Here is a 12,371-nt window from a genome sequence, read left to right as displayed (position 1 = left end):
TCTATACTTTGGCTATTGTTGATAGTGCTGCTATAAACATGGGGGTGCATGTGTCCCTTCGAAACAGCACACCCGTATCCCGTGGATAAATGCCTAGTCGTGCAATTGCTGGGTCGTAGGGTAGTTCTGTTTTTAGTTTTTTGAGGAACCTCCATACTGTTTTCCAGAGTGGCTGCACCAGCTTGCATTCCCATGATGACCACTGTTTCTTTTCTGTCATAAGTACATGCATGAGATTTAGCTCCAAAGACTTCTGCTTAATTTCAGAAAATCACATTTATCCAAAATAAGAACAGTGTTTCTTGTTTGAGTATATTGAAGAAAGTGCCATAGACTTAGAAAGTAATTCCGAAATAGAAAATCTTAATGAATAATAACAATAGTATCACTGTTGCTCATTTAACATAAGTATATCATATGTCAATAAGGTGTTTTTTAAGAAAGTGGACAGAATAACTGTTTTAAGGCACAAAATGAACTTGGAATGTAGAAGTTCTGTCTCTCCCAAACCGTTCCTTTTGGTACCCTCTGGTCTTAGCTCTTACACCTTGTGACTGTCTATACACGTCACACACCCATCCATCTAAACCTGGGCTATTCAAAACCATTAGGGGAAGAATTACAGACGGCCGCATTTTCTGAGTACAGAACTTTATTTCGTTCAGCCATCTTCAAGGCAAGCCCTGTGGTACATACTTTCCTGTTTTGTGGAACCGTGAATACTGAGGAATTCGTTTATTCAGTGATTTGTTAACTTCGTTTCATACGCATTTTTGAGCATCTGTCACCTGCTAGGCACGGGGAATGGGCATTTAGCTATGAGCAGGTCACACAGGCCCTGCCTTCATAGAGCTGTTCTGCAGGGAGATAAATACAGTAAAAACAAACAAGTCACAAACGGGATCATTTCAGGATGTGGTAGTACTATGGAAAAGCCAGCCTGAGTGTAAAAGAGAGTAACGAAGCAGGCTGAGGGGGTGTGCTGCTTTAGATTGACCATAGAAGGGCCCTCGGAGGAAGGGGCGTTGCATCTGAAGCCTGTGTAAAAAGGAAGCCAGTCAAGGGAATTGCTTAGGGAAGAGCATTCCAGGCAAAGGGGTCAGCTAGAGCAAATACCCTGAGCTGGGAGCACGTGTGGCTGGGTCCCTGCGCGTCTCTGAGAACGTCCGTTGTTGCACTGCTATGCAGAGGGATGCTGCCTGTCCTGGAGGGGTACAAAAGGCTCCATGTCCTACCCTGAGTGGCCTCAGACTCCTCAAGAATTTTGCATTCTCATGTCCGGTTTGTGTAATGTTTCTGAATTCTTCTGGCTCCCACGTAAGGCCTCTGTCGGCGTGGCTTCTCTGACAGCGTCCTTCAGATTTGCAACAGCCTGTGTCTTCTCTGTGAGTTCAGAGGACCGGACCTGTTAGGGCTGTACATGAGGTAGCCGTAAAGAGTCTCCATACCCAGGTTGCAAGTGCTTCCCTACATTATAGACACTGCTCTTTAGTAATGTAGCGAATGTGAGAAATTGCAAGATTTTGGATAGGAAAGGGACTTTTCTATTGTTAGAGATCAGAATGTTCTCCTGGATTCCTTTATTTGTTAATCCATCCTCCCTCTTTCTCTCCCCCACACACGTACCCTTTTGAGTTGTTCAACCTCGGATGCATACCTAGAAATGCAGGTACATATTTTAGCATTGGGAAATAACAATAATTTTATAGTCCAGTTATCTGCCACTCTTCTCTTAGCCTGTATTTAATTGTACGCATGTGACATTTCAAAGGATGTCACTGCACATGTTGCTTGTCTGGCAGTTGAGGGGATGGCACTTTGTAGCACGTTTAGACGTGTGCTGTTCTGGAGGGGAGCCCTGTCTGACGCAGTGACAGTGTCCTCTGCTCTTAAACACAGGGCCTGTAAAAACGCATTTTACTTGGCTTCTTTCTGCCAGTGGCTAAATGCTAGGGTGTAAAAAGAGAAGTGTTAACCCAGATTCAACTCTGACTGTAGCTGTCAAATGCGGATGTTATTAATAACCTTTAAAAGTATGTGCGTGAACTTTAAACCCTGTTAGTTTATAGACGAGTTGGTAAAACTTCAACATAAATTCTGAGACTTTTCCCGAGGAGGGGGAAATAAAAAGGAAGCAGATAGTTGGTCTTATAAAATGTTAGACTGGAATCTTCCACATCCGTGTGCTCACTTGGGCTCATTAACTCTCTAACTGTGGAAGGACATTAAAGCCCACTCATTAATTCCTCTTTGAGTAGACCCATCTTTTTGCGGTCATCACTCCCCAAAGCTGAACAGATACGTTCTTTTCTTCCAGAAGCAGGGTTTTTGTTCCTTTCTCAAAACCAATTAGGAAATGGTTAGATCCAGGGGGAGCATGGACACACATTTGTGCTGCCGTGGATGGGTGGTGTGCTTGAAAAAGCCTAGGCTGGTTCTCTTACTTAATGTGCCACTTGGCAGGCAAACTGTTTATTTCTCTAAAACCCCAGGGTTTTTCATCTGGGAAAAAAAAAAAAGAAAAAGATAGTAAGAATATAGACAAAAAAAAAAAAAAAAAATGGCAGCTATTATTGGGATGATTTTTTAAATGTTTTTCCCACAAAAGCAGTTCATCAGAAGATAAACCCATTAGATTTTGTGTCTTAAATGCATGGTTATTTGTACTTATTTGCATTAGTTTCTTTCCCTGGAAGACTCTTAACATCCTGAATAGCTTGTAATTTCTTAACTCATTTGTCTCTGAAAACTGGCAGGTAGTTCCACTCCCACCCCCCTTAACATGAGGCTCTATTTTTATTTTATTTTTTAATTTATTTTATTTTATTTTATTTTATTTTTGTTTAAAAAAAATTTTAATACGAAATTTATTATCAAATTGGTTTCCATACAACACCCAGTGCTCATCCCAACAGGTGCCCTCCTCGATGCCCCTCACCCACTTTCCCTCCCTCCCACCCCCCAACAACCCTCATTTATTCTCAGTGTTTAAGGAGGCTCTATTTTTAGATGCAGTTCATCCCAGACATCACGGGAACGCAGAGCTGGGTGCTGTTGGGAGGTCAGGTTCTGTTGTGAGGACCCGAGCTCAGACTCCCGCTCCGCCGCCCAGGGCGAGTCAGACTTTCTGAGCCTCTGTGTTCCTCATCTATAAAACGAATTTGATAATAGTACTGCTTTCATGGGGTTTTGGTGAGAATGACCTGAGGCGGTCCGTGGCAGCCTCAGCACCCTCTGTGCCACTCTAAGCACTTATTAAAATGTGAGTTCTCTTTCCTCTTTTCTCTACAGTACAAACCTCAACTCTGTGAAATAACTCAAACTTTGTCTCTTGTGAAACCGTCTAGTGAGACACTGTTTCCTTAAGTGTGGAGTGCAGTATCATGGTGTTACAGGAGATGGCCGCAGGTACAGAACAGATGAGCATTTTATCTTCTTTTTTAAGTTTATTTATTTAGAGAGAGAGAGCTGGGGAAGGGCAGAGAGAGGGAGAAGGAGAGAATCCCAAGAAGGCTCCATGCTACCAGAACAGAGCCCTGCGTGGGACTCAGACTCACAAACCATGAGATCATGACCTGACCCAAAACCAAAAGTTGGACACTTAACCAACTGAGCCAACTGAGCCCCCAAATGAGCATTTTATAGAGAGAGTCACAGTGATCTTTAAAAAGGGTATCTTCTGTTAACGGTGAGTGATCCTGATTTTCCACTTACTACACTTCTGGACAATGTAAAAGATGTGAATGGGCTTAAAGAAAAATATTAAATAGAAGTGCAGGTGGTAAATGGCTGTGACAAATGCGTGGAGGTGGAACATAAGCAATGGGCGTGGTGGAGGGTAGCGGTCAGACTCGGGGTCTGAAAACTCGGGGTTTTACCTCAGCATCTCATTAGGTTTGAGATACAGTAGACGTTAGCGTGAGATGTGACTCCAGCCCCTTCTGGCTCTGTGACTTTGGACAACTTAATTAATCTTTCCCTCTCCCTCCCTTTCTGCAAATACTTATTGAAGGCCTATTTCCTTATCTTAAAAACGTGGATTCTGCTTTCCGGGGGTTTTGTAAAGATGCAGTGCAAAGGGAGAAGATATTGGAAGCATATGTATCTTACCTACTTGGTACGTCCACCATACCAAGTTCATACCTGGCGTAGCAAGTGCTCAGTAAACTTGGGTTCTTGTGTTACTCAGGACTTGTGTTGCAAGTGGTAGAACCCCCGCTTCAACCAGCTTGGGGCAAAAATATACTCATTCTACAGGAAGGTTAGCAGTGACCTATGCCTTGGGTGCAGCTGGAAGCCAGGACTCTGATGCCACCAGCATCCTCTCCAGCTCCTGTGTCTGGTGCTCTGTGTGTGTCATCGGTCCATCCGTCTGTCCAGATTCCTCACAGATCAAGGAACAGAACCACCGGCGATCACCAGGCGCCCCTCCTCAGAAGGGATCTGCACACTGAGGTCCCTGTTTCCCAAGCCCAGAAATCCTGTGAGAGCCTGGGCCCAGCGCCGGTCAGGTACCCACCCTGCCGGCCACCGGGGTCCAGAGGACTGGAGCTGAACGGAAGGGGCAGCGCCACTTGAGCCACAGGTTTAGAGTGACAGGAAAGGCCGTCTTGCAGGACAAGGGTGTTACTACCTGCTGCCACTGCATTTACCCTTTTCATCTCTTTGTGCGACTTTCAGGGGTAGGAGTGTTTACCCTCTGTGGCCCTCGGTTTTCTCCTCTGAGGTTTTGAGGTTTAGATGATGTCTTGGATGTGAGCGTACATTTCATGGTCTTAAATTTTATGTGCCTAAGTTCATTATTATTGCTGTCACTGCTCGTGCCCTCCAGATTTTGACACACCACCCAGGGGCTCCCAGTCTCTGGATCGTTGACCCTCAGGGAAGCAGAGAGGAAGGTTTAAAGTTGTTTTAAGAAGTTAGGTCAGCGTGCCATATAAATTTCTGTATTGAATACAACCCTTTTTAAATTTGATTTTGAATTGAAATACACATTATGAAAAGAGTATGCATGTCCTAAGTGCACAGTCTTCCCGAACAGAGCACAATTGTGTGTCCAGTCCCTGGATTAAAAACCAACAGTCAGTCCCCTAGAACCACCCCACCCCCGCAACTTGTAGCACAAGTAGATGATGTAGATGTGTTTATACACCATCTAAGAAATCATTTAAAAGCATTACCAGCATCATGGTAGCATTTTCCATGCTGTGTTTTTTTAGTAAGCAGAATTTTAAAATACAACTGGCCTTACATCATAAGTTTTTTAATTTTAAAAGGAATCCTCAGGGGCACCTGTGTGGCTCAGTCGGTTAAGCATGCGACTTCGGCTCAGGTCATGATCTCACAGTTCGTGAGTTTGAGGCCCACATCAGGCTCTGTGCTGACAGCTCAGAGCCTGGAGCCTGCTTCACATTCTGTGTCTCCTTCTCTCTCTGCCCTTCCACCACTCATGCGCACTCTCTCTCTCTCTCTCTCTGTCTCAAAAATAAACATTAAAAAAAAAAAAAAGTTTAAAAGGAATCCTCAGGTCACTCTCATTGCGCCCTTTGAAATGTTTTCTTCCTGGCTGAAATTCCCATCAGGTGATAAAAATGTGTTTAGTTCTCTTGGATATGTGTCATTCACGTCTTAGGCCTTTGTCCCTTCCCGGGTTGCACCTTCTTCCAGTGAAAACCATTCTTCCCCTATCTTAAGTGGCTTGTAGTTTCTTTCCCGTGCAGAGCTTAGTGTGAAAACCGACTGACTCCCATGCTGTCAGCTTTCCCCAACACTGAGCTTTGTGGAACGACTCTTTTTATCCCCAAAACAGAACTCCTCAGATCACAGGTACTGCCGGTCTCTGAAATGGTTCCCTGTTCGTAAATATGTCCACTTGCTACCGCTGTGGCACTCCACAAGATGGATGTCATTACGAGTGAGTTTTAATTTGCCAAATTTTCCAACATCTTCTCCCCTCGTTTTTCTCTTTTAGGCTCTAGACCAAGATAGAACAGCCTTACAGAAAGTGAAGAAGTCTGTCAAAGCAATATATAATTCCGGTCAAGGTAAGTACTTTCCAAAGCAGACGGCATGAATTATATATAACGTTTGCAGTTTTCTCTGTTATCTGTAAGATGTTACGTTTATAGAAGACAATACAAAAGAAAAAATAAGGTCGAAGAAGTTCCATTTTTCCCTTTTTTCTCTGTTTCTTCTCCACCTAAACCGGTTACTGTTTCCAAAATAAAACAATGAAAGAACATTAGTTGCAGTGGGTTTTTAGACCCACTGGACATTTAAAACCTTAGCAGGTGTACAGGTAATTTAGCCACAGGTGACATGTGAGATAGGCAGCATCTGTTTGTGTAGCTGATCAGTTCGTAATTCAGGGGTCTCTGTTAAACACGTGAAGATCGTTCTTTCTGCAGCGTACCTCTACAACATCTGGAAATCGGTGTGAGTGCCGGGGAAGGGGGCGAGGCTGAACTGAGACCTGACCAGATCTGCCAACCAGAGTCTATTCTTGGCCTTGAAGTCGGACAGGTGCAGGTTTGCACCCTCACTCTGCCTCTCACTAGCAGTGTGACCTTAGGCTGGTTACTTCACGGTTTTGAACCTCCATCTTCTCTTTAAAGCAGAGATTGTGGTATTTTTGCAGGGTCGTCGAAGGGAGTTAATTAGCTAATATCTTCACCTCGGGGAAGTTCAGTAAATGCCATACATTCATATTTTATATAAATTTTATATTTTATTTATAGTCATACTCCTAATTGTCATAAAATTACGGAGTAGAAAGGAACATTGAAAAAGGAAAAACTCGACTGTCAGATGCTTTATGGGCCTCCTCTCATCAGAGCTGGGAATCGGTAGTCTCAACGAGCTGGAAATCTAATTGTCTCTTGTCTTCTTCAAAGCCCTTGGGCCTGATTGTTAACACATTCTGTATCCTGATTCCCTGACACCCCTCTAATTTCCTTATTTCCAATAAGACACAAACTTCTAATTAAGACAGATAAATAGAGAATTGTCTAGTTATATAGTGATGTTTTAACTGTTTAAATGTTTCACATGTTTTAAATCTTGGCCTAAATTATATAACTTCTGCCTTAGCTTCATTCTGATTTACCCCCAAAATGTGGCAGCCCCTTTGTAGATATTTGCCCTCTGGGGGGAGGTGGACAGGGGGAATAACGAGGAGGTGGCCATGGGGAGCTTCTGAGGTGGTGGTATTGTTCTCTTTCTTGATTTGGGGATGATTACGTAGCTCAGTTCATTTTTTGATAATTCTTCACATGCTACACTTAAGGCTTACATACTTTTTGCATGGATGCAGGTATGTTATGCATCAGTGAAAGTGTATGGAAAATGGATACACAGGTGGGTTTATTGAAGCATTGATTGTGATCATCCGGATTTGTGGTGGAAAAACCAAAAACAAATGGGGACTTAGGATATCTATTTCATAAAATAAAGTTTTTGTGAGAAAGAAACTCAGGTAGCGTAGATCACTAACTGTCACTACTTGTTAAGTAAATGACTTAACTTCCATGGATCTTAAATTGCTTCACCATAAAATGAGAAAACAATCATCTAATTTGCAGAGCCTTGTATGGATAAAATGAGGTAATCTTTAAAGCCACCAAAAAACTTCCTGCACGTGGTAGGTGCATCGCACGGGGGGAAAACGACAGGCAGATCGGTGGCATGGGTTCCTTCTCCGGGTTAATTCAGTCTTCTGCAAATAGCACCGGGCCCGCCCGATTTCCTAAAGAGCTTAACGAGCCAGTATCCGCCTCAGGAACCAAGTGTCAGTTCTCCGTAATGTTATGGTTTACGCTTGAGGCTCTCAGCTTGTGAGCCACCGAAGAGAGACTCCGATTTGCAGCGGAGCATTGCTACCATATTTGCTCTGCTGGGGGCTCCACGTAACTCCTTTTCTCCCCAGTGTCCTTGCTCAAGACGCGTTCCCTCTGTGTGCCACGGTGACCACAATCACATCCTTCGGCAGCTCACACAAGGGCTCTTTTTCTTGGTAGGGATGTGCTTCATCTTGTTCTTGAAAGGGCTTCCTTGGTCACAGCTGACCTGGGTATGGCGGGAGGGAGAGGCTGTCCGTGCATATGTGTAAGGTAGAGAGTTCAAGGAATATGTGCGGTCTGACTGCCACTTCCTCCAGGAGGTTGTTCTCGCCTTTGGAATGGGGACCTCAGCGCTCTGAGTGTGACCGCTCCTACCCCTCGCTGGGGGAGGGGTTCCCCTGCGTACTTTGCCTTATGTCTCTACCATCTAATAGAGTAGCTTCTAGTCACATAATGGCTTTTTAAATTTAAGTTCATTAAAATCAAATAAGATTTAAAATTCAGGTCCTCCAGGCTCAGTAGCCACATTTTGAGCGCTCAATAGCCACAGTGTGACTGACAGCTACGGTATTGGACAGGGCAGACCCGGGACATTTCCATCATCACAGGAAATCGGTTTGCAGCAGGAGGAGAACATACACCCCATCGTATTGTAACTGTTGATCGGTCTCTCTGGCATTGGACTAGCGAGTGTCAACCCTGACTTTTTTTTTTTAACTTGTTTTATTTTTTATTTTTTTTAATTTATATCCGAGTTAGTTAGCATCTAGTGCAACAATGATTTCGGGAGTAGATTCCTTAGTGCCCCTTCCCCATTTAGCCCATCCCCCCACCCACAACCCCTCCAGTAACCCTCAGCTTATTCTCCATATTTACGAGTCTCTTCTGTTTTGTCCCTCTCCCTGTGTTTATATTATTTTTGTTTCCCTTCCCTCATGTTCATCTGTTTTGTCTCTTAAAGTCCTCATATGAGTGAAGTCATATGATTTTTGTCTTTCTCTGACTAATTTCACTGAGCATAATACCCTCCAGTTCCATCCACGTAGTTACAAATGACAAGATTTCATTCTTTCTGATTGCCGAGTAATACTCCATTGTATGTATGTATATATGTGTACATATGTATGTGTGTGTATACACACACACACGCACGCACACACACACATATATATACCACATCTTCTTTACCCATTCATCCATCGATGGACATTTGGGCTCTTTCCATACTTTGGCTATTGTTGATAGTGCTGCTATAAACATGGGGGTGCATGTGCCCCTTTGAAACAGCACACCCATATCCCGTGGATAAATGCCTAGTAGTGCAATTGCTGGGTCATAGGGTAGTTCTATTTTTAGTTTTTTGAGGAACCTCCATACTGTTTTCCAGAGTGGCTGCACCAGCTTATATTCCCATCAACCCTGACTTTTCATTAGAATCACCCAAAGAGCACTTAAAACACAAACACAGGGGTCCCTTGGGTCTACATACCAAGAGCTGTTCTAGAGCAAGGCCCAGGTATTGGGATCATAATAAAATCGCTTCCCAGACGATGTGCAGCTAAAACGGAGAGCTTCTGCACTGGCCCATGAATTGCCTGAGGAAGGTTGGTGCTATGTCTTTTATCTTCATATTTTATGTGTTTGTCACCAAATACCGTTTGTTCAACAAACATTTGTTGAACACCTGTTCCATGATACCATTCTGGGGGGTGAGTATATTAGACAAATCGGACAGAATCTCTGCCTTCATGAATTTTACAGTTCAGTGGGAGAGATGCCAGAAAGTACTTATAATTTAGAAACTGGAAAGCTTACAAAGAGGGACCTGATATAGTCTGACAAGGTGCTAAGGGGAACACCTCTCGGAGGAGGTGACATTCAAGGGGGTTGATGCGTACGAAGCTAAGCTGAACAAGCCTCTGAGGTAGGCCTACCATTATCCCCATTAGATCCCATTTTATAGGTGGTGAGGCTGAAGCTTCAAGAGCCAGACTATCTTCTGCAAGCGGCCACACCTAACAGTAATGGAACGAGGGTCTAGCTGATTCCAGCTTTGTTGTGTACAGCCACCCTGTACCTGTCTTCTACCTGACATGTGGTTAGAGGTTCAACACATGGGGAATGAATTGCTACAGGTTGGCTAGATACGTCCCTGAGAAGCTTGCCATGAACGACTGTTAAGTATTTAATCATGACTGTTCACAAATGACTTGATGAAATGGAACCTCCCAGCAGTGTAAATCCTGGGGTGACTTCGGTAGTTCCTGGAGAGGGGCCGCGGTAGCAGTTATCATGCCCATGGCTCGGACGTGTGGGGATAAAAACTCAGACCTCACAGACTGCTGGGACCTGATAGGGTTGCCACCATCACCAGCGAGCATAGTACACTCGGGTTTCTGGTCAGCTTGTGTGGGCAGCGCTGTGACATTTAATTCTTAAAAAATAGCTAGATGAGTAAAACAGCGGTGTTGCAGATCTTTCCATGATACATGCCCAGTGGAATCCGGGCTATTCCCATCCAAGGGCTTTTGGCCTCATCCAAAGAAGCCACAGAGGCTGAACCCTGGGATCTGGTTCCCAGTGTGTTTTCATCATTTTCTTGTTTTCTCACAGTGCTTAAGTGACATGAGACCCATCTGATGTTCTTTAAAGTTTTACAAAGCATTTCTGTATTTCTGGTTTGAGATGACCAGCCACCCCCACCCCCACCCCCACCTCCCCCACCAGACTGTGTGGAAGATGCTGAATATCTTGGAGGTGGTCTTGCATTTACAATGTAGTGATTATGTTTACGCAGAACCTTTATCAGTATTAATTGGAACACAGTATAATAAAAACAGAAATTTTATTGGAAAAACAAGTTATCTCCCCAAAAGCCTTTAGTTTGAAAATGGCTTTGGGGATTTGTCTCTTTCTCTTACTGTCCCTGCTGCGTATGAGGACATTTCAGAAAAACAAAACAAAACAAAACAAAACAAAACAAAAAACCTGAATTCTGTGAACTGCTTGGATCAGGGGAGAATTTTCCAAGCTATTTAACTTTCCTGTATTGTTCCTAAGTGTTGAAGTGTTGACATTATTAATCTGTGAAGAATATTGTCATGTAGAAAGTTTGCCTTGGTGTGTGTGTCCCCCCCGCCCCCCACCTCTCTGTCTCCTAATGTATGTTTAAAATAGCTAGTAGTTTCTTGAACAGTAGAGGTTTTAAAATATGTTGCAGGGGCACCTGGGTGGCTCAGTCCGTTAAGCGTCCGACTTCGGCTCGGGTCATGATCTCGCAGTTCGTGGGTTTGAGCCCCGCGTCAGGCTCTGTGCTAACAGCTCGGAGCCTGGAGCCTGCTTCGGATTCTGTGTCTCCCTCCCTCTCTCTCTGCCCATCCCCCACTTGCTGCGCACACACACACTCTCTCTCTCTTACCCTCTCAGAAATATTAAATGAATAAACTTAAAAAAAAATGTTGCAATTTTTGACAGTTTTTCCTTCCAAAGATAGAGCCTAATTCGCTTCCCTGGTACGTGTGCCAGACTTACAGCTCTTTTCTAATGAATAGAATGTGATGGAAGTGATACCATGTGATTCCCTAGGCCAGTTCATAAAAGAGCTAGCTTCCGTCTGGGTCTCCCCACCGGCTCCACGTTTGCCTTGGAGGAAGCCAGCCACCCTCTTGTGAGGCCACTGGAGTGACTCTGCCAGCCCCGGGCAGGCCTTCACCTGCCTGCTGACACGTCGCCTCAATCTTGGTACAAGCCCCTGGGTCAGGGCAGTAGACCTTCACGACGTTGGACTGGCCTTCACGAGACTTCTGCCCTTGCAAACATGGGTTTAGGCGTGCAAATCCTAGGCTCAGTGGAAGTCGGTGTGTGTCTCTTGAGAAAGACGAGCTCACTGCTCATCAGTGCTATTAAAAAAGCAAACTGAAATATACTGTACTTTCGTAAAAATGGAAGGAGGCTGTGATTCCTAGTAAGCATGGGTGCGCCTGGCTTGTCGTTCCGTCAGTAACTTTGTTGGGTTGAATTTGTTCATCTTTTTCAATCAGACGTATTATTACACATGAGTATACTTTTCCTTGGAAGTAAAGACCCCAGAATATTCCTTCTCCTAGTTCTTCTTCTATGATAAATTTTTTTTCACAAATCCAAATGTGGATTTTATTATTAAATAGTGGCTTCCTTAAAATTCATGCCAAGATATATTTGGAATACGTTTTAGCTTATTAGTAACACATTGTGCCCCCTAGAAATATATAACATTGTTAGTCTGAAAGTTGAGACTCTTAAATTCTTTAATTTTAGCAAATAAAAAAATGACAGTGGTATGGAATTCAATTACTAGCATATGATATGGAAGCCTTATTTCCAGCGTATGGCTACGTTGTCAAAAGAGTTCCATACTTGAGGGGAAAAAGGCAGTTTTCTCCCTTTTCAGTGTAGAATTATGTAGTGAGTAGTTTTATAGGAACATTTGTGTTTTCTAACGCAAAATTAATGTGTGATGTTCGCCCCAGATTTTCATTTTGTTAATTTATCTAT

The 12,371-nt window shown here is 43.7% G+C and overlaps 1 protein-coding gene across 4 annotated transcripts in view; it reads left to right on the top strand.

Moving 5' to 3' along the window:
• The window catches only part of ASAP1 (ArfGAP with SH3 domain, ankyrin repeat and PH domain 1), a 311,003-nt gene that overhangs the window by 158,346 nt on the left and 140,286 nt on the right, over window positions 1–12,371 (top strand). For all 4 annotated transcript variants that reach the window (XM_042923771.1, XM_042923770.1, XM_042923769.1 and 1 more), the window contains one exon: window positions 5,972–6,044. In XM_042923771.1, the coding sequence (XP_042779705.1) occupies window positions 5,972–6,044 (73 nt within the window). The remainder of the gene's footprint in view (window positions 1–5,971; window positions 6,045–12,371) is intronic.

The sequence above is a fragment of the Panthera leo genome, chromosome F2 (genome assembly GCF_018350215.1).
Source record: "Panthera leo isolate Ple1 chromosome F2, P.leo_Ple1_pat1.1, whole genome shotgun sequence".
NCBI classification, from domain to species: Eukaryota; Metazoa; Chordata; class Mammalia; order Carnivora; family Felidae; genus Panthera; species Panthera leo.
Note: the sequence above shows the minus strand (reverse complement) of the source record. Positions and strands in the feature narration are given on the sequence as shown.